Raw genomic sequence first — 23,162 nt, forward strand, 5'->3', positions numbered from 1 at the left:
CTGCAATTGGCTCATTTTGCCAAGTACTCTGTTTACAGACTTGTTAAAAATTCTAATTTGTACAGTTGAAGACAAAGCTTTTATTTTCTTCCAGTTTGTAAATAAAATGGTAGGAGGGCAATAAACTGAAGATGAGGTTTTAATACACAGACCTGCATTGTCATAGTTGTGAAACACGACTTTAAATGGTCACTGTGTTTTGTTTTCCCACATATCAGTATGTATGGCAGTATCTTTCACATTTAGTGTGGGGAAATACTGAAGAAATTAAATATTTTGTGTTGGTTAACATGTTTGAGTAATATGTTACCTTTTTTTGTTGTTTTTAATTTTATACCTGTATGCAGATTTTTTTTCAGAAATGGAAAAAGCATTGTTAAAGGAACATAAAAAATGGAGAAGCTTGCATTCCTCCAAATAAATTATCGGTATATTTATATTACCATGTAAATACATGAATACATTAGCAGTACTCTGTAGACATATTAATATGTAAAAAAGATCAATATACACATAGATAAGAACATTAGCATGTAAATACAATAATATATTTTCAGTAGATGTTTGATAAATATTAAGAATAGGCCTGGTGGAAATGCCCTTGATTATTATGAGGACAGTCAAATAAGGGGCTTTAAATTATCAACTGGTTGCTACTAACATTGTGTTGCTGACAAAAAACATTCAGTGACATTTTGTTACCATGTCCCAAATGCATTGGCCCCCTTTCCATTTCTTAAATTCATTACTCTTGCCTATCAGTAGGGCCATACATTTGCTATTCTCCTGCCTAAAAAACTCTTCCTTAGATTGTAACATGACTGGCACTGTTCATCTTTAGTTTTCAATTCCAGTGACACCTCCTCAGAGAAGCATCTCTGGACTGTACATTTAAGTAACCAGTTCTTTTTACTGCCTTTCTCACTAGCCTGTTATCCTGCACCCCCCCCCCCATTCCTATGGCTTTTATTATAGTGACCAATACCTTGCTTACTAGTTAGTTGTTCATTCTGCATCCCCTCCACTATAAGATAAATTCTAAGAGTGCTGGAACTTGATGTGTCTTCATCTAGGCTGTAGTCCCAGCCTCAACTGTGTTTCCTGGAGTGTCAATACATGATGAATGACTCAGTGATTCTCTGATCTGTGAACTGGAGAAGGGCACTAATGTATAAAGAAAACAGAATGCATAAATCATCTGAGAGTTTAAACATTGATGAGGAAAATTAGCTATTCTTTTCACCTGATTCCCAGTGTAGGGCCAACATAGGATTTTATCCTTTCCTTGGCATTAGAAATCGCGTAGCTCATATACTGAGCTCACAGGAAAAACAACCACAATTAAAAAGAGATTTTAGATTTTTAGAAGGTTTTACATTGTCTTCTGCAGTGCTACATGATGTATTATAGATGCCTGTACACTTTGCTATCTAGGCTAAATGATCATGGATTGCAAATTAATAATGAGATGAAATAAGACAATCTTTGAATCACCTTGAACAGGTGACTGGCAACAGGTGGTGGGCCAGTGAAAAGAATGAGGTGGACTTTGGACTCAGACAGGATGGTCCCAGTCCAAGCAGAACCCTGGAGAGTGGGTGAAAGACCAGGCAAACAGGAAGTTAAATTTAGTCTGCAATGATTTCTTGCCCCTGGGAAAAATAATTGCTTCATTCTTTTGCCAAAAGGCAAATCGGCATCAGCTTAATTTGCCTGAGTCTGCCATAAACTGCAGATGGAATCATAAAACATAGTTAGATTCAAATTAAACACATCTGTCCTAATCTAAAGCAGGTGAGGCCAGCCAGCCAAGAAGCATCAAGCTAGAACGCTGCACACAGATTACAATATGCAGAGGTATATTTTAGGAGCCTGCTGACAGTGGAATAAAGAACCATGAAATCATGTATTGTCCTATTTTTCCACATTGAGCCTGTCTTCTTGTATTGGTTGCCATCTTAGTTTTAAAGGACTCTACCAACACATCCATCGGGAAATAAACAAACAGACAAAAAGCACTGATTTGAAGTCCAGGAATCTATTGCATTTTAATCAGGATTCTTACCTGAGCTGATGCTTTCTCAGGTTAATTGAAATGACAGAGAATCAGAAGTCCCTACAGTGCATTTTAATTAGACTTGAAATTCCAGCTAGAGGATTTGCTTCTACTTAAAGCATCAGGCTTCATCTGTACAACCCATTGAGATAATGGGTAAGTAGAGAAAACAGCACGCTCAGATATGATGGTTTAGACCAAGATAACAATGTAACTGATCCTAACCAGGACAGTTGTGAGACTGAGAAGATTGTGGCACCTGTGGAAGTGCACTGCTGTAGTACCCCCCCCCCCCCTTCAAGAAAATAAGCAGTCTAGCTGCAAGGAATGTAGTTAGCCTCCAGAGACCTTCTGCAGCACTTCCAGGATCCCCCTGGAGCTTTATAGCCTCACTATGCCTGCAGCCAGTGACTGAACATGGCAAACATACCAGTATCTGGTCATTTATGCCCTTGGAGGATGTCTCGAAAGAGTAAACTTTCCTTTCTGGTGGATTGACTAAGACTTCATCAAGTTTGTATTACAAACTGAGGCTTACTTGCTCTATTCTCCTTCTTTCCCACCCCACCTCCTATTTCTTTTCACAAGTGTCAGATCTGCATCACAGGATGAAGGATTTCCCCTCCCATTACTGCTTCCTCCTCATTTACTGTTCACAGACATTACTTCTTCATAAATTTCTTGCACTCTTAACTTTATCTTAACATTTACTTCATGGAGAACCCATGTGACACAGAGATACATTTCATAATTAGATGTGGAAAAGCACAGTCTGTGATAATCCTAATTATGTTTGATGGGCTTCTGTCTTCCACCCTCTACTTTATCCAAAGCAAAAATTTTATTTTCTTCTATACTGTCCATCTAACACTGGTACATGTTGGGACATACTAGAGCCTAAGTGAATAACTGAGTATTTATACTGAAGTGGAAAGGCCTAGCACTATTTTCCTTTTTTTTTCTCTTTCAGAGACTCTTCCTTCCTTATTTTTCCTCATTTATTTTTGTTATGCCCAAGGACCTCTCCTTTTCTCTAATTTTCTCTCTACTCCCTCCCACCCTCCTCTTCCTTCCTTTAAAGACTCACTGAAATATAGTATTCACATCCATACCTAGCAATCCATGTTATACCAAAGTCTTTCTATTTTCATATCTGTGTGTTCAGTAGCTTTATGGGACACTTTCATTTTGGATATCCCACAGACTTTTCAAACACAACAATTCCTTTAAAAATAAATCCATTATATTTCCTTGTGAAAGATGACTACTCAGTCACAGAGGCAGGAGCTCTAGACATCAACCTAGATATCTGCTCTCCCTCAACTCCCACATCAATTTGGTCATAGTATTAGCTTGATTCTACTATGTACATTTTGGTCAAATCTATTACCACTTTTATACCTTTCATAAACACATTGAGTAAATATCAAAAATGGGGATAACATATAAGATGAATTTTCACAACTGTGCAATGTATTAGAAATAAGTAGACATAAGCAAAAAAAAAAAAAAAGAACAAAATGTTCAAGGACGAGAGAGAATGAACAGGTCAGCTAAACAGCAGCTGGTGTCTACAAGATGTGGTGAGAGGTGAACATACCCTGTCTTATTTTGACCTCAGAAGCATCATATGACTGGCATAAACACCTGATAGAAAACCAATTAGATTAAGTATTATCACCTAGAAAGGGCAGCACACGTACCAAGAAAGTTTTCACAGGACATCAAAATTTCCCATCCTGATGGAATAATTACAAGGACCAGGCATTCCAGCCTTGTGTGGTCCCTGATTTATCAGGACTATAAGCTCACATCAGTTAATAAACTATGCAGGAACTTGGTTATAAGAGTAAAAAGGATAAGAATGAAAGGTAATTGATTTTGGATAAATGTATCAATGTAGTCTGTATGCTTGAGAACCTCTGGGATATCACCCCTGCCTTGCCTTTCTCCTGGAGTGTAAATAAATGGATATGAATATCTACAATGTGTCTCAATCTGTTGACTTTGCTGCAACAACAGATCCTGGTCTAGGGAGTAAAGAACTCCTCTTTTTGTAGTACTAACAATACACAAAATAATGACTGATGTCTCATCAAAAAAATATTTGGATGTTAATATCTATCTTCATGCAATGTACAGGTTTAGTAGGCTAGTCTGGCAGTAAAAAGCTATGTTACTTTGTAGATATCTAAGGTAGAGAGGGATGGTATTACATTCAAAACTGATTATTGCTTCTTTCTAGAAAATCTCAATAGTAATTGCTTTGCTTCTAGATTCATTATCTGGGGGAAAGAGCAGTAGTGATTTGGGGGGACTTTCATGTCTTGTTTTATTACCTAGTATTTATTAGCTGAATCAGAATTGAATGGTGCCTTCATGGCTTTCTCTGTTCATAGCTGTCTCTGAAAAGAGTTAAGAAAATCAGTTTTTGAAGGGACTAGACTACTTCAAAAGAGATTAACACTTAGTCGTTTTGCCCTCAGCCTTGACTCTTCCATTTGATCCAATACAATGCTGCCTCAATTATCATCCCCAAAACACGAATGTGATCATATACTTTATCATGCATAAAGTCCTTTTATGATTTTTCTGTGCTTAAAGATAAACTTCAGATTTTTGGCACAGCATACACAGGCTCTTTATTTATATGGCCATGCTACTTTCTGAGCTCCTTTCTCTCTGTTTCTCACATTTATGCTCTAATTATAGTGGCCTGCTTGAAGTTCCTAGAATGCACCGTGATCTTTTTCCTTTGTATATGCTGTTCTCTTTGCCTAGAATGTTTAATAGATATCCCCTCATCTACTGTATCACCTGACAACACTGAATCCTTTTAGAAGTCTTTGTTGATCCTAAATTTTGGATCATGTATACTAATTACAGCTTTTACTATGTGTGGTAATTGTCCATGTTTTTTTTTTTTTTTATCTCGCATAGTAGGCCCTGCACTTCTTTATGGTAAAGGCTATCTTTAGATCTGTATGCCCAGCACTGACTTCAGTACCTGCTATAAAATAGGTACTCAACGAATGGGAGGATAGATGGACAAATAGATGGATGAGTGAAGGAATGACTGAGTGACTAGCAAGCTAGATATATAAAGAGATAGAAAATCTATTGAAATATATCTCTATTGGTCAACAGCGTCCCCATTCAAATGCAGTCTATAAAGTGCTGCAAGGATATTCATCTTAAAATATAGATATGACCATGTCAAAACCTTAGAATACATGTTAAAAACATTCATTGGCTCTTCATCTTATAAATTCTGTTATTATTTTTTCATCTTTACTAATAGGAGATATTTATACTTTCGCTGCCATTCCTAACCAAATAATCTAGCCATACTAAATTCAATTATATTACCCAAACTTATTCATTCTCTCACTTATTCACTTATTTCATGACTCTAATAGCTATTTCAGTGCTAATGTAGTATTTTTATCTATCCTATTAATATAGCTACTGACTTCCTTTAAAAATGTGACAAAATGTTAACCTCCACTTTTATTTTCCTAAAGTCCTAAGTTGCTAGTATAGAACAGAGAGGCTATATTTCATGGGAAAGTTCCTATAAGGGAATAAAGTTCCCAAGAAATACAAAGTAGTAGAAAGTTGGGGCAGAGATGCTTTTGTAAATGTGAGAAGCCTCCTTCTCTTTTAATCTAGGCAGTGACACTTTCCCCTATAAAGCTCCCTTAAAAACTCTGTAGGCTTTTCTGAATCCGATTTATACCCTCTCTGTGCAATAAAACCACACCCATGACTTTGTCTGAAGCTTGCTTTTCACTCCAGACTTAATCAGTGCTACTTTGGGTGTGTCAAACTGTTCAGAGATATTACTTTTAGGACTTTTTGAAGCCCCTTTATTTAGCCTATAGAGTCTTTTAGGCTGTATTTGAATTATTTGAAATGTTTTCATGAGGGCCCTTCTAGCCATATTCTTAATTTGGTATTTATGTTGAGGCCATGCCTTTCTGACAAAACCCCAGAATTGATCTTTCAGTGATTTGAAAGGCTGGCATTGAGATATAGTGTTTTTTGTTGTTGTTGTTGTTGTTGTTGTTGTTGTTTGTTGTTTTTGTTTTTGGGGTTGTTGTTGGTTGGTTGGTTGGTTGGTTATATCAAATTCTGGTCTCTCTGTATTCCTTTACTTTCAAACTCATCAGTTCTTTATTTATCACATCTCTTTCTTGTAATACTTTATCAGTGCAATTGTTAAGAACCAATTGACACTTTAACATTCTGCCTGGAAATCTCATTACTCATTTATAACAGTCATTAGTTATATTTTCTGTCATGAAAGTTTTCTCAGGGGACAGCCTTACCAACTCCTTTTCTCTATGTAATATAGGATAGCCTCATGTTTTACCAGCCTCCTATAGCCATCCTTTCCAGTGCCTTTCAAGGTTCCATCTACCATCCAGTACCAAAGCCAAGGCCACATATTATAGGTTTTTGTTAGAGCACAGCTTATTTCTCTGTGGCAGTTTCTTTCTTATTCCTCGATGTTTCTCTCACCTCTCTCAAACAAGCTATCCTGAATTTATTCTCATCGCCCTGACAGTGTTCCAAGTAGAAATATTCAAGTGAGGGGTTCCTCGGTGGCTCAGCGGTTGAGCGTCTGCCTTTGGCCTAGGGCGTGACCCTGGGGTCCTGGGATCGAGTCCCGTATCAGGCTCCCTGCATGGAGCCTTCCTTTCCCTCTATGTCTTTGCCTCTCTCTTTCTGTTTCTTATGAATAAATAAAATTTAAATTAAAAAAAAGAAATACTCAAGTGCTTTTATACACTTATGCTGGCTACAAGTCTGCTAACATCCTGTTGCTCAAAGCAAGTCACATGGGCAAGCCCAGATTCTAGGGATCCAGAAATAAAGCCCACCCCTTTAGTAAGAGAATTTACAGAGTTAAATGTGTGAGTTTAGAAAGCTTTTTTATTGGAGTAATTAATAAATCAGTCTACCAGATATATTTCAGTTAGTCTTTAACAAATCAGACATATTTCATTTATATGCAATGAAGGAACCCCAAACTAAGTTAATGACTTTTAGTATGTTATTCAGTAAGCAATATATGAATTAGAAAATTTAATTTTATGTTATATATTGTTTCTCTTATAGAAGCACATGGTTTCAAATGGGTCTTGCATACCTTATTTATAAATCTAAGCAGTATGATGGCTTTACCAAAGGAAGATGGAGTATGAAATAGTGCATTTTGATGCCTAAGACAAATGAAAATTCATTATCTATTTCTTTATTTCTCAGGTGATATCTGTGATCCCAATCCATGTGAAAATGGAGGTGTTTGTTTGTCAGGATTGTCTGACAATTCCTTTTCCTGCGAATGTCCAGATGGCTTCACAGATCCCAACTGTTCTAGTGTTGTGGAGGTTGGTAAGTGCAAGATTTAAGCATTTCAGTAGTTATTCTCTTTGTATGCATGAGTGACTGACAAATTTGGTGTGGTGAGGTATGGGTATTCTGTATAAGATTTCTGTGTACTGTGAATCAGTTTACCCCTCTGTAGTACTCTCAATTTTATAATATCTATTTTATAATTAAATTATATTTGTATTAGTGGTATTCCAAATAATTTAAAAACGTTTTAGTGAATAACACTATACTTCAAAGTTACTACAAGTATTACTTGAATATAATACATTTTTATCTCTCTAATATTGATATACATTTAAAATTTCCTTCTTACTTAAAAATAAGTCCCTAGTCAATTTATTTAAATTAGCCACTCTAAATAATATAGAACTTATTTTAGTGACTGATAATACCAGTATTTTGTAGCTCTTTTAACCATTACTTTTCTAAGACTATAAATAAATAAAAGATGATGTTTCAGAGTCTGTGCTGTTCTTCAGAGTCTTCTCAAAAACTTTGCAAATATTGATTAGTCATTGATCATGTTTCAAATTTTCTTTCATCTGTGGAGTACTTCATTGGCATGTGTAGTTATGGATTCAGGGTAACTTCATAATTTCCAAATTGTTCCCATTAAGGATATGGCCATACTTCAAATAATTTAGCACTGTTTTAACTTGTATAGAGATTTTTCTCTCTGACTAAAGGTAATACCATGATTAAATTTGAAAAAAAATCTATATTTGTTTCATATCAGTGCCAAGAAAAATAAAAAGTAGACTATATGTGTTCAATATAGGAAAACTAAACATGTTTTGAGTTAAATTTTTGTCAACCAGCATAAACCTTGGAAACCTCAGAGGTTTTGATGGCTTTTGAAAAACGGTTTTGAAGAAGAGAACTATAGTAAGGGATCAGTTTGAGTTATGCATCATTGTACCTAATACAACTAACCTAGTACCTTTATTCATAATGGAACCCAACAACTATTGAATGAATGAAAGAAAGAATAATTAAAACTATTAACTTACCATTTTTGACCACTAGTTATTGGATTTTAGTGTGTTCTATTTGTTAAATGTGTTTTCTTGTATTTTTAAATGACATTAGTATGAAAGTATTACATCTGAAACAATTATATTATTACAGAAAGTTACCTTGTTCATTTAATCCATTTCAAATATAATTCTCTTCTAAGCCTTTTATTAACTCACTGCTAGTGTAGGGTGTTTGATACAGTGCCACTGAAATAAAACTTTTTTAGCAACTTTGACCCAGTCTCCAAATATGTACAGTGAGTTTCAGAGTTTAATATGAGAACCATATTCTCAGGAAAGTCTATATCTCTGGAGAAAATTATAGTCATAAATATTGCTAACAGGAAGAGATGAATAGAATAAAACTTTAGTGTTATATTTAAGCCCGCTAACCCCAAACTGACAGTGCCTTACGTTTGTAGTATATAATGTTTTTGTTGCTATTTTCTAAGAGCCAAATCTGGAATCAAAGAGGCAAATGTCTTTAAATAATTTAAAAATCAGTATCTTCATAGATTTTTTAAATAAATACTTGAATTCTTTGGTGCATATTTTTAAATTAATTCAATTTTTATCATTTTATCAGAAGAATAAGACTAGGGCAACAACACTTTAAATATACTGCCATATTCTATGTAGTTCAGTGAGACTGGAGAATCACATGATCATAGAATTAAGTTTTCCTCATATTCATTATTATATATTATTAAAATATGATATTCAGAAATAATGCAGTTATAGTATTTTATCTTAAGTTCTATTTTTTAGTGTGTGTTTTATTTTTTTTTAAATTTTTATTTATTTATGATAGTCACACACAGAGAGAGAGAGAGGCAGAGACACAGGCAGAGGGAGAAGCAGGCTCCATGCACCGGGAGCCCGACGTGGGATTCGATCCCGGGTCTCCAGGATCGCGCCCTGGGCCAAAGGCAGGCGCCAAACCGCTGTGCCACCCAGGGATCCCCTTAGTGTGTGTTTTAAGCAACCACATTCTTCCATGGTATATATTCTTATAAGAAATATATCCATATCTTGGAAGAAATATATCCATTTTTATTTGCTTTGTTATTTGCATAGCATATTTAATTACACCAATTCTTATTTAATATCCTGGTTTTATAACATTAAAATAATAGAAAATAAGTACCCTCAAAGTTTTAAAAATATCCATAGTTTCTTGAATGCAACTTTGCTATATTGTGATATTATATAATATATATTATATAATATATTGCTATATTGTGTATTATAATTTTTTAAGTGAGAAAATATGGGGAAATCAAACAATCTAGGTTAGATACCTCTTTAGGAGATACATGTATTACCTTACTTACCTTTCTACTACTTCTTTCTCAACTTTCATGTAATAAGGGAGTACTGAATATTTATTAAATACAAACATTTGGTAGCAATGCTTTTATTTTTTTATTTAAAAAAATTTTTAGCAGCAATGCTTTTTTAAAAGATTTTTATTTATTTATTCATGAGAGACACACAGAGAGAGGCATAGACACAGGCAGAGGGAGAAGAAGGCTCCCCGCAGGGAGCCAATGTGGGACTCGATCCCAGATCCTGGGATCATGTGCTGAGCCGAAGGCAGACACTCAACCGCTGAGCCACCCAGGTGTCCCAGTAGCAATGCTTTTAACATCTAGCCTACCTGAGTTTCTTTTTTCATATTTTTAAGACTACTTATTGGGACAAAATATATGAAACATTAGATCATTTAAGACCATCCTGCATTTTTAGTTTGAAAAGTATACTCCTTTGGTGGGACATTTCTGTTGTTTTTTTCTAACCTTTAGGTAGCACCAGTTCAGAAAGCATAAAGTGTATTAGCATTTTATACACTCCCCCATTAAAAAAAGCTATAGGTGTTTTAATGTAATATCTTAAAAGATAGAAGATTTTAGTTGTTGCCATCGATGTATTTTTACTTACACATTAATCTCCTCAAAGATGGAGATGTGGCCAAGATTTCTTCTAACCTTTAAACTATATAAGTTTTGTGATTATATGAATTCTAAATCTCTTATTCTTACTTTCCAAAAGAAAGAAAATCTTTTCTATATTTTCTTAGAAAAAGTTTGGTTTTGATCTTAATTCTAAAAATTATTTTTATTCTGTTCACTCTACAATCAGATAATCTCTTCTTTGTAGTACATCTAGGAAAGAGAATTTCAAATATGTACTATTCTTAGAGATAAAAATCACTTTTTGATTTTACCTCAAACCTCATCACTTTTAGTAACTTTGTTTTAAGTTCTTGATGCTACTTTTTTCAAAAAGATCTTCACCCAATTTTGTACTTTTATTTTTCCCTCCCAAAGCATCTAGTGACAGATAAGCACAAAACACTTTCTCGCATTTGCAATCAATCCTCATATCACCTACATTGTCATATTATGTGTGAAAGCTTGGAGAAATTGATCTGCTCAGGTTTGTGAACTTCATTCACTAGACAACATTGTTTTTCTTAGATATAATTCTTGATCTGTCTCTATACTCTAATATCCATCATTTACCCGTCTCTCTTTCTTTCCCACACACATCTCTCTATTCAGACATACTTCCACACTTCAATGTTCTCAGCCTCTTAGAGTTATTATAACTCACTTCTTAGAGCTACAAAAGGCATTAGGAAAATATCTCCTTGATTAAAGGAAAGGGAAAAAGAATCTACTGCATATCCTCCGATTTGAAGACATCAGCCAGATTAACCAGTGTTTGCACAGATGTTCACTACATGCTGTCTTTTTTCTCCAGGGGACTTATAGATAGACCACCGTGTGGTTAAGCCCCAAATTTCTTTCCACCTGCTCACATTCCTGGATGGCACTGGGTAATTTGAAGCCAAATGTTGACACGTTTATTTCATACAGAAATTTCTATTACCAGTGAATATTGTAGAGTTTGTTAAAAATTTGGAAATTATTAGATTATCTAAGTTACATGGCATAATTCCCCTCTGTGTGCTATCAGATTAATACAATAAAATAATAGCAATTACAAGCTTTTACAACTCAAATATATAGTATATTAATGTAATCAAAGAGAACAAAATAAGTGATTGACTTTAAAAAAATCTTAGTTTTCATGTATTTTTATATATCTATTGAGTACTTGCTAAGTAATAGTTACATATCTGGTGGAATGTAATGGTAAACAAATTTACAGAAATTATTGTCTAGCTAGGAAAGCAGATAAATAAATAGATGAATATGGTGGGTGGTGTGATAGCAGAATCATATGGAGTCATAAGAATATATAGCAGGTGTCTTAAGCTAGATATCAGGGAATGTATGCTTACCTGAAAAAGTAATATTGTCACGTGATTATAAAAATTAATTCCAATCTAGAAAGATGAAAGATAAAAGTATTTGGACAGAGGAAATAATATTTAGAAAAGATCAGAGATAGGGGGATCCCTGGGTGGCTCGGTGGTTTGGTGCCTGCCTTTGGCCCAGGGTGTGATCCTGGAGTCCCGGGATTGAGTTCCACGTCGGGCTTCCGGCATGGAGTCTGCTTCTCCCTCTGCCTGTGTCTCTGCCTCTCTCTCTCTCTCTCTCTCTCTCTCTCTGTCTGTCTATCATGAATTAATAAATAAAATCTTTTAAAAAAATAAACTTAAGAAAAGATCAGAGATAAAAATCCTTCCATGAGCTGCAAGGAACTCAATGTGGCTGGAGTTTAAAAGGAAGACACATAGTGTCCCAATGCATCTGGAGAAGATAGTGGTGACAGATTCTGCCTGATGTTTTAAGGAATATGGACTTTATACTAAGAGACATGCAGAGGAGTTGTACTTTTAGAAGATCATTGTCATTACAATATGACAACATGGGAAAAAAAAGAACACAGTAAGGCAGGGGAACAATTTGAAGTCTTCTGCAGGAAACCAGGTGAGACATGGTGATTTGGCTTGGACAACAAAGGGAATGGAAAAGAGATAACTTATAATTATTCAAAGGATACAATAGTGACTTTAGATATTTAGATATATTGTACACCAATAGTATACAATTGGTGACTGTTGGGATTACTGAGTAAAAGGAGTGTGGAGAAAGAGAGGAGTAAATGAGTTGAGTATTTCACATATTGAATTGGAGGAATTTGCTAGGTATTAGTTAAGAAACCAGGCTTAGATTTGTAAGTTATAATTATATAGACAGTTACTGACATTTATGGAATGTATATAAATCAGCCCACAAGCAGAATTTTTATTTATTTATTTATTTATTTTAGATTTTATTTATGTATTCATGAGAGACACACAGAGAGAGAGAGGCAGAGACACAGGCAGAGACAGAAGCAGGATCCATGCAGAAAGCCCGATCTGGGACTTGATCCTGGGTCTCTAGGATCCGGCCCTGGGCTGAAGGGTGGCGCTAAACCGCTGAGCCACCCAGGCTGCCCACAAGCAGAATTTTTAAAAGAAAACCAAGGAATGGAAACTGTGAAGAAGCTCATCAGTAATTAAGCAATAGAATAGGTAGAGAAAGTCAAACCTATAAAGGAGTCTGAGAAGGAATGGTCAGAAAGATAAAAGAGAAACCAGAAAAGCATTGCACCTCAAAAGTTAGGGGTAAATCACATTTCAAGGAATGTGTGGTCAGCAGTATCAAATATGGTGGGGAAGTTGACCAAGATAAACATTTACATGGATTACATGTAGCTGATAGAAGATAATGCAAACACCAGTTTTGCTGGAGTTGTGGAGAAAGAGCTAGATTGTGGCACATGGAAGATATAGATATAAGACATTTCAAAAGTGGCTAGGAATACAGGGAAACTTCCTCAACTTGATAAAAAAAAAATCTATTAAAAATAGTGATTTGAAGGGGCACATGCACCCCAATGTTTATAGCAGCAATCATCATAATAACCAAAATATGGAAAGAGCCCAGATGTCCATCAACAGATGAATGGATAACAAAGATATAGTATCTGTATATGTATGTACACACATACACACACAATGGAGTATTACTCAGCCATTAAAAAGAATGAAATCTTGCCATTTGCAATGCTGTGGTTGGAATTAGAGGGTATAACATTGTACTGGAATTACTAGCCAATGTAATAAGTCAAGGAAAGAAAATAAAGTATACATTTTGGGAAGGAAAAATAAAACTACATTTTCCTGGATGATATGATCATCTATGTAGATAGAAATCTTAAAGAATCAACCAGAAAAATTCTGGAGTTAATAAGCAATTATAACAGGATTTAGAATGCAAGGTTAATTTATATACATGTCAATCATTTTTCTATAAACCTGTAATAAACAAGTGGAATTTGAATGTAAAAACACAGTAGTCAGAGCACAGAGGATTGTACGGCAGTGAAAATACTCTACATGACATTATAATGATGAATACATGTCATTATACATTTACCCGAATCCATCCAATACCCAATACCAAGGGTGAACCCTGCTGCAAACTTTGGGCTTTGGATAATTATGATGTATAAATGTAGGTTCATCAATTGTAATAAATGCACCATTCTGGTGAGGAATTTTAATAATGGGGAGACATTATGCATATGTGGGGGTCAGGAACTATATGGGAAAGCACTGTAATTTTCCCTCTTTTGCTGTGAACTTAAAACTGCCCCCCAAAATTGTCTTTAATTAAAAAAACAGCTATAACATTCAACCGTTTTTTAAATTTGTTTATCCATCAAATATTTATTGAATATATACTCTATGCCAGACACTATTCTTGGCACTAAGGATATAACCCCTGAAAAATAGGCTTTGCCTGTATAGATATCCTATTTAAATGGGTAATTAGAGAGTAAACCATCATACTTATCCCGGTAAGTTCTATAAAAAAAAAAGACACTATGAGGGAGAATAAGAGGAGGTATATTTTTAGGAAGGATTATTAGAAAAGACCAAGAGGTTGGTTGGTGTTTGAACAGAGAGTGGAACTGAGGCAAATTCATTACGTTAGTATAGTGAGAGAGGAGTTTGAACTAAGAGAAGTTTTTCCTTTAAGATGCAATTGTAATGTCATTATGATTCAGAAATATGCCATAAAACTTAAGCTTGTGTTTTACTAAGAATAAGCTAAACTAGATGACTCATATTAATATTTCAGTTATATCTAGTATACATTTAATCTTTTAAAACTATCACTCTGAAACCAAAGGACATAAACATTGGCATTTGGTAGTAATTTAAAATCCATTGTCACTTTTAGAAAAAAATTCCGGATACTTGTGTGATGAGAGTAGTTCAATATAGGGTAGCTAAGGCAGTGGATTATGTCATTTGTAATTCTTCCTTTTTATCCTCTCGTAGTGGCATTGGCTTCTGACCAGGTTTTCTCATTTAGAAAAATTAATAAACATAAAGGTGCTTCATCCTGTTCTGTCTTCTCCTGTCCTCTTCTATCATATTCTAGTCAAACTTATTTCCTTTGGTAATTGGTATTCCTTTTCCAACGTGAACGCAGGTTCTTTTAAATTTGTGGCCCTCAGATCTCATCACTGATAATTTGTCCTCCTACTTCCATTTTGTTCTAAGACATTGGTTACATTTATGCCAGAAACATAAAGTCTCATAATTAAAAAAAAACAACAACAACAGTTTTCACTGTGTATCTTACCCCATGAATAGCTGTATTCATGTTTACCTTTTAGAAGGTGATCACGGTCAGAACATCAAGTAGCATAATAGAGGCTGACAATCTCTAAAAGACTTCTTGTTAGTGATCATGAAATACCGGAATGTTAAAAAGCTTTAAGTAGATCTCTTGGGTAGAGCAAGGCTATTTTTAGATTTCTAAACTTTGGTTACAAAATGAGAGATTTGATAAATTTCAGTTAAATTATTTATGTTAGATAAAATTATGAATAGTTGTCAGATTTTCCCCCCTTAAGATTACTTCTTGGACTAAGGAAGGATATCTTATGATTGAATCCATATTTCTAGAAATTATCATAATGAGAGCTATTTTGCATAGACTAAAATAGTTTCTCAAAAACTGCTAGCCATGGATGATTGCTAAGAAATTTCCCAGTCAACTAGACTCAGGGGATTTCATTTTCAGAGTTATATTTATTTAACTTTTCTGATAATAAGAAGGATTAATATGTGTTCCTGTAAACAAATAGAATTGTACAGTTAAGATGGCAGAGTTAATGATTTAAGGGTAAATTTTTGCCATTTATTTTGTATATACTACAGAAACTTAATTTTTTTTTACATATGTAAATATTTCTATAGCATACCTTATAAACAATTCTCTTCTTAATTTTAAAATGTTTCTATTTTAACATCACCTGGGTGGCTCAGTAGGTAAGCATCCAACTTTTGATGCCAGCTCAGGTCATGATCTTGGAATCCTGAGATAGAGCATTAGGCTCCATGCTCAGCAGAGAGTCTACTTAAGGTTCTCTCTCTCTCCCTCTTCGCCACATACACTCTCTCAAAATAAATAAATATTTAATAAATAAATAAAATGTTTCTACTTTTTTTGTTAATTATAATGATAGAATTTATTACCTTGCAATTTCAAGCCCTCATAATCATATATTAACTTAAAAAAAACCCCACAAAGTAGAGAACATCAAAGAATCATAGTAAATGTCAAGTTACAGAACTCCTCTCTCGCCCAGAAGAATGATAAGAGCCAATTTGTGGTAAAGTTTTTATTTATAAGAAAAGAAGTGTAAACTGTTAAAAGAAATACTGATACATACCATTTTAACCATTTTAACCATCGTCTTTTTTTCTTTCTGAGAGTATACCCTTTCTGCGGCTTGGGGTTAAATACTTTGGTGAATGAAGTGATAGTGTGCATCATTGTGCTTTTCTGTTTAACAAATCGTTACAAATTTAGTGGGTTTAAACAACCATTTATCTCTCAAATGAAAGTAAAGGTGTTTTGATTGTCTGGTACTGGGTAGTGGAACATGGTAGGGAACATGATAACTTGTCTCTACTAGATCAGGCTTCCTTATGTGGTGGTGGAAGGGAAAGAGCAGTTAGAAAGATCAGGCCCAAATTATAAGCACTTTTCCATTCCCAGTTTATGTCACTTTAGCTAACAACAGTTTTGGTAGGAGGACTGACCACGTCACATTGAAAAGGTTAAGATGCAAGAAGGGAAAAAAGAATTTGTGGGTGGTTTTATAGTCTACCATAAAATGTTAGTTGCTTTTCTTTTACTTTTTAATTTTTAAAAGTTAACAGTTTTTATTGGCAATGCAGAACATTAATAAACATGTAAATATGTTTGTAGATATGTATTTTTGTGTTACTATCTATGAAGGTAAATCTGTTTCTTTATAAGGGAGGAAAAAGTGAAAGCTCTCTTAAAAAGGGAAAAATTTGATCATTTTCTGTTCATTTTAGGAAATATATTGAAAAATTAGAAAAGTAAAAATGGAAAATGACATTAAGTTGTTCTTTTATTCAGATTCCAAATGGAATGGCATGAAGTCAGTTCTGACACTGCCAAAATGTAAATTTCCACACATTTATGAAACTGAAAATTGCTGTTTTAAAGTAATAGGTTAAGTGGCAAATTTATCATTAACTTCTTGAAAAATTTTCCCTTCCAGGTTGAGTACTTTCATGAAAAAGAGGTTTATAAGGGACTCATAGATGACATAAAACAGTTAAAACATGCCCAACAATCCTAAGACTTTTCCTATAGTTATATGGTTTTCTCTTCTTTATTAATTTTCAACATGAATCTCTTTTCTTGAGTCTAACAATTATTTATATTGTTTCTTTTTAATCCAGTTAATTACATATTTGATTAATGGTTTAAAATTAACATTAAAAATAACATTATTTAAAAAAATTTTTTTTAGAAGATTTTCTTACTTAAGAAGGAGAAAGAGAGTTTGGAGAGGGGTGGAGGGAAAAGAACCTTGAGCAAATTACCCGCTGAACACAAAGCCCAACTCAGGCTGATCTCAGTACCCTAAGATCCTGCGAGGAAATCAAGGGTCAGACACTTAACCAACTGAACCACCCAGGTGCCCCAAAAAGTAACATTACTTTTGAGCAATCATGACAAGGTTTTAATATTTTATCATGTCAGGGAAATTGACATGTTGCTGGAAAATGAGCAATTGTTCTTCTTTTGACTACAAGAGAAAGAAGACAATGAAAAAAGGAATTATCTTTAGATTGAGTTGCTGAATGCCATCATCAGGAAGAAAAGTGAATAGCATGTACATTGGTTTTGTCCTGGATATAGCCAGCTAGAAAGACTAGTCAGGAAAGTAGTAAATAACGGCTCTAAAGAAAGTAGAGTAAGATAACTGGATAAAGAAATTCTAAGAAGGTTAGATAAAGGTGGGAAGTGAGAAAATGATTAATAGTACTCTGTGGAAACTGAAAGCCTATTGGCTGAATCATAGAGCATTTGCTCTTATCTTTCCTCTTACCATTAGTTGAAAATAGAATGAAGAGAAAGAGATGAATAACGCATTACAAATTCATTGCAAAGAAGTGTCTTGATAGATTGAAACTTATTTTTTACAACTATTAGAAATCCTGTAGTATATTTAATGTTCATAAGTTAGATAAAGTAATTAATCACCAGATCTTTATTGGGACCTACGGTGTGCTAAAATCAGGCTATTTGTTATGGTTACTACAATGAAATGGAAGGCATGAAATCCTTATTCAAGGAGCTTCAAGTGGCTGTCATTGTGCGAAGGTTTATTTGGCCACAGTGCCTGAAGCCACAGGAAAATTGGACGACACGTCAAGGTAACTTTGTACTCTAAGACAGTTTGTCTAAATCAGAGTATTTATGTGGAGGCAGATTCTGTAATCCATGTTATTTAAAGTACAGTGACAACACATAATTTTTAAATGAGTCATATAATGAGTGAGAATTTGGGCAGATTCCTCTTTGGAATATATTAAATTTTTCCCTTTGAAAGTATAAAACTCACCAAACTATGATTTAAAATGTACAACAATCAGTATTTATTGTTCTCTTTATTTTATTTTAATCAAGGCTTGGAAAATAAAGTAAGGAGGATACAATTTTGGTTCGTCAGCAAAAGATGGAGCCAGTCTTAGGGTGTTTTCTTTGGTGCTAACCCTTGGAAAATTGAAGCAGACTCCTCACAGAGAAGTCAATGTGGGACTTGATCCCTGGACTCCCGGGATCATGCCCTGAGCCCTGAGCCAAAGGCAGACGCTCAACTGCTGAGCTACCCAGGCATCCCAATAGCAAATTTCAAATAAGAATTAGCCCCTTCTTTTTTTGGCATGTTGCAAAATCTCCACAAGACTTATCTGGTAAGATTTTAATTGAGAAATCAGAACCCAAGTGCTTCATCCAGATCATGGAGAGGGATTGAGTAGAGAACTCATTGCTGTTACTTATTGACATAGTAGCTACCAAACATTTTCAACAGGGCAAATACTGTTTGTGTCGTTCAACTCTCTTTCAATCAGTGGCTTTGACTCCCCCAGGCAATGGATATACCAGGGTACATCCTAGAACATTTTCTGACCTTTGAGGTCAACTTCCACTAATTATTAAGTGATAGAGGCTGAGCTCTGTTGTTCCTCAGAGTGGTGTCGTGACCCCACAGTTCTGTGGTAAGGCTCACCTCACAACCAGGCATGCTGGCTATCAAACGTAATGAACATTGAAGGAGGTAGGCAGATAGTCTTTTTATGTGGTTTACCAATCACCATAATGCCAAGGACATTTTTTTTCCTCACCCTTTCTCTTTAATAATGTCTTGTATTTTTAGAGTACTCTATTCATTAAAATGCTAATATACATATTATTCTTGTAATAACCTTGAAATAAACAGTTGAGCTAATACCAATCTCAATGTTAAATAGGAAAGTGATTCTGTGATAAATGTAATGACTAGACCAAGGTCATAGATTTCTGCTCAAAGGCAGGCAGACAGGTGTTAAATCTGAGGTTTCATCCCCTGCATTCTCCATGGTCCAGTGTCTGTGTTCAAATTAAACTGTGCCTGTTACATATATGGGGATGAGTATTTTGAAACAATAAATGAACCTGGAGATATAATAGTAATTATAATAATACCTTTAATTACAGTGTTTGTCACATGCTGAGCATGCTTTCTTAGAACTGTGGTAACACATTCTTTAAGAGATTGCGTCATTGTATTTTGGTTAAGAACTCAGCCAGACTGAATTCAATCCTGGTTCTTCTTTTTACTATCCCTGCTACTTTGGGCAAGTTGCTTAACCTGTTAATGCCTTAGTAGCCTTATCAGGGTAGTAATAGTACCAACTTGGAAGAGGCTTTGTTCAAATTAAACGAATTAAATTTGTAAGACTCTTAAGAAAAGTGTCTACCTTATAATAAGAGCTATATAGAAGTTATAAAATCTTATAGACAATTCAGAGGCTACATGCAAAAATCAGACTTCTAAGTTCCTGAATATTCCTCTATCATTTTAGTCATTAATAACATTATCAAGATGTCCAATAAATCCTGATCTATTATTTTTATGTCAGGATTTTTTCTGCTTATGCTTGAATATGCAAACTGGGGGCAATTTAGCTGTCAGCTTTTAATTTTTCAAAAATTTCTTTCCTTCAATGTATAATTTGATAAATCACCTTACTTAGTATGGGAAAAAGAGAACCCTATGTTTTATTATTTGAAAATTATGAGTAATGTAAGTAATGCTTGCATAATTAGGAATTGGCCTTTTAGGAGTATAGCTTTCCTTATGCTTACAGCAAATAACTTATGAATTGATTTTTCTTTGTAAGAGTGCAAAATGGGAATCTGTAAAGGTATAATAAATACCAAGCTGAAATTTGTGATACCATATCAATACTAGGTTTTTAGATGTGATAGATCAACAATAAGCTCTTTGTGGCTTTGCATAAAGACAGAATCACAGAGTAGAAAAGACCACTAGGATGTTCCATTTAACCAATTATTATTGAGCATCTTTTAAAAGCTATTCCTAACCCCCAGAGGCTAATCTCCCCTTTGTCTGTGGCCCAAAAATTAAAAAAAAAAACCTGCCCTTGAGATACTTCTATTTGAAAAAGAATTATAAAACACCTACATCAGTAGCCATTACACAATGCAGTAAATTATTCATCATAAGAAGAGAATAAAGTGCAATAGGTAGCAACAGGAGGATAGGTCACTTTGAGTCCAGGGATCAGATTTCACAGCTAAAATAGCTTTTAAAATTGGGTGGAATGGAAGTGTAGTTCACCAGCAAAGTTATTAGAGGGGAACATTTTAAGCAAAATGCCGGATGACAAATGCAAAAAAGATGAGAGACTTGGGAAACTTCTGGAAGAATTAGCCTTAGTTGTTGCCCAGACTATTTGGTATTCTTAGGAATGACTGGGAGCCAGACCAGCGAGGTGACTGGGACCTATATCTCATAGGACCTCCAGTCATCCTCTTAGACTATTCTCATAATATTGTTTCCAGTGTTATTAACAAAGTTATCCCGGGATCATGATTCTATGATCTCTTTTAAATTTTTTTTTTAATTTTTATTTACTTATGATAGTCACACAGAGAGAGAGAGAGGCAGAGACACAGGCAGAGGGAAAAGCAGGCTCCATGCACCGGGAGCCCGACATGGGATTCGATCCCGGGACTCCAGGATCGCGCCCTGGGCCAAAGGCAGGCGCCAAACCGCTGTGCCACCCAGGGATCCCGATTCTATGATCTCTTTTAATAATACATTATTGAAATATACAAACATTATCTTAAAAAAACACAAACACTTCACTGAATGTATTTGGGGTAATTTTTAAGTACTACCTCATGCTTTTCTTTTGAGGATTCAATTCTACTATTTTTCTCTTTTACATTTTTATCCTGCCTCCAAGGTCTTTTATTCATTTCATTAATTGCTGTGATTGTTTTCAGTAAGACTTGGTCTAATAGACAGTTGATTTGGGAAAGGCTGAATGTGGCTTTTTTACTGAAATTAGTGCTAGTTTCTAACGTAGTATTTCTAACCAGAAATTAATTTCAGTATAAAGGTCTAACAGTAGTTTCTAGGATACTCTTCTGTGACTGTAAATGTGAGTTGACATGTGGAAAATCCCACGAGAAGCCATCAAATATTTATATTCACCTGGATGCTGGATGGTTATCTCATCCAAACACTTAAGGAAACTGTTACAGTAAAGACAAGTGTTTGGTTTTCTTGTCTGTGGATTTAGCAACTGTGTATGAGATAAACATAAACCAGTTTCTTTGCTAGAGAGAAAGTAAAAGATTAAAAGAATAATTTTAAGGCTTTGCTTAGTGCAAAATTTTGTAATTTTTTCCTATTGCTAAAATACTTTTAATATTGCTAGAAAGCCAGTCATATTCTCCTTTGACCTCATCCCAAGCATGATCTCCTTTGTCACATGTCTACCTCCCTCCCCCTTTTATCCTGCCCAATCTTGCTCTCAGACAAGAACAAGATAAGATTGTGGTCCCTAGCTCTAGGAATTAGTATAAGGTACAGCTGAAAGAAGGAGAAAAAGGAAATGAATTCTTTACTTTTTTAGTAGCTAATACAGTGTTGAATTATTAATTGTTATATAGCAGCCTAAAGAAGGCAGGTAATAAGGGCATTGTATTTTGTCCTAGTCAGATCTGCTCTGGAGATCTAATTCATGTTACTATATTTCAAAAGACCTTGACAAATTTGAATTTATCAGCAGGAGGTTAAAAAAAAATGAAGACCAGGGTGTATTCCATGATATATGAAATTAAATGGAGATGTTTACCTCAGTTAAGAAGAAAATTATGAGGTGTATGATACTCATCTTCAGATATTTGAATGACTGTTCTGTCAAAAAAAGAGTCATATTGTTCCATTGTTTTCCAGAGGCTAGCCCTGGGAGAGCAATGTGACACGTTTCTTTTTGAAATTATAAGTTCCCTGCCACTAGAAGTTTTGAAGGCATATTTAGATTTTTTTTCAGTTGGCAGATTGGACTAAGTGACCTTTGAGTCTGGTTTGGATTTAAAATTTTGTTTTTCAAAGTTGCTTACCTCCTCTTTTCTGAACAGATTATTTCCTTGACTCTTTTGTGTTATTTTTGACAGTTTGGAAGAGTAGAAGTTAATAGTATGCTTTCACAACTTGAAAATAACCTCAAAGACAAGAACAATGGGGCTTGGGACCTCCCTGAATAGCTCTGTACCATTATTCGATTTCATTGTCTTAAAGTTTGACCTGTCTACTTTTTTTTTTTTTATCAGTTGAGTTCTTTAAAGACATTTCAATTAAGGAAAAATTTGGCCTAGGGAGACCAGTTTTGCAGATAGGGAAATCACATTGTCAATGTCATTTGATTAATGCCTGAATGTGGATACACTGACTATTTTCCTTTAAAGAAGATCCTAATGATTCCGAAGAGAAAGCATTTAATTTTAACTTCTATTTTAACAGGTAGGAGAAAAATCCAATCCTTTTTAGCAGTCATTAACTGACTGATGAATAAGTCAGTGGCACATTAGATAAGTTGGGTTCTGTATAGGCAAGTGGAAGCTGTGCTTTATCTCTTAAAGTTAGTGTCCTTGGGATGAGTTCAAACTATGTGAAAAAAAATAAGTCCTTTCGACCAAAGAGAAAGGTAGATCTACCAGCGATATCACATCTCTATTCAAATTAGACCTGCCCACTATTTTTTCCCCTTCATCTTTTGAGTTTCAAGAGATATTTTAATTAAG

The 23,162-nt window shown here is 34.7% G+C and overlaps 1 protein-coding gene across 2 annotated transcripts in view; it reads left to right on the top strand.

Moving 5' to 3' along the window:
- EDIL3 (EGF like repeats and discoidin domains 3) overlaps positions 1-23,162 on the top strand; it is a 393,873-nt gene that overhangs the window by 116,074 nt on the left and 254,637 nt on the right. For both annotated transcript variants that reach the window (XM_041753350.1, XM_041753351.1), the window contains exon 2: positions 7,328-7,456. In XM_041753350.1, coding sequence (XP_041609284.1) covers positions 7,328-7,456 — 129 coding nt within the window. The remainder of the gene's footprint in view (positions 1-7,327; positions 7,457-23,162) is intronic.

The sequence above is a fragment of the Vulpes lagopus genome, chromosome 4 (genome assembly GCF_018345385.1).
Source record: "Vulpes lagopus strain Blue_001 chromosome 4, ASM1834538v1, whole genome shotgun sequence".
NCBI classification, from domain to species: Eukaryota; Metazoa; Chordata; class Mammalia; order Carnivora; family Canidae; genus Vulpes; species Vulpes lagopus.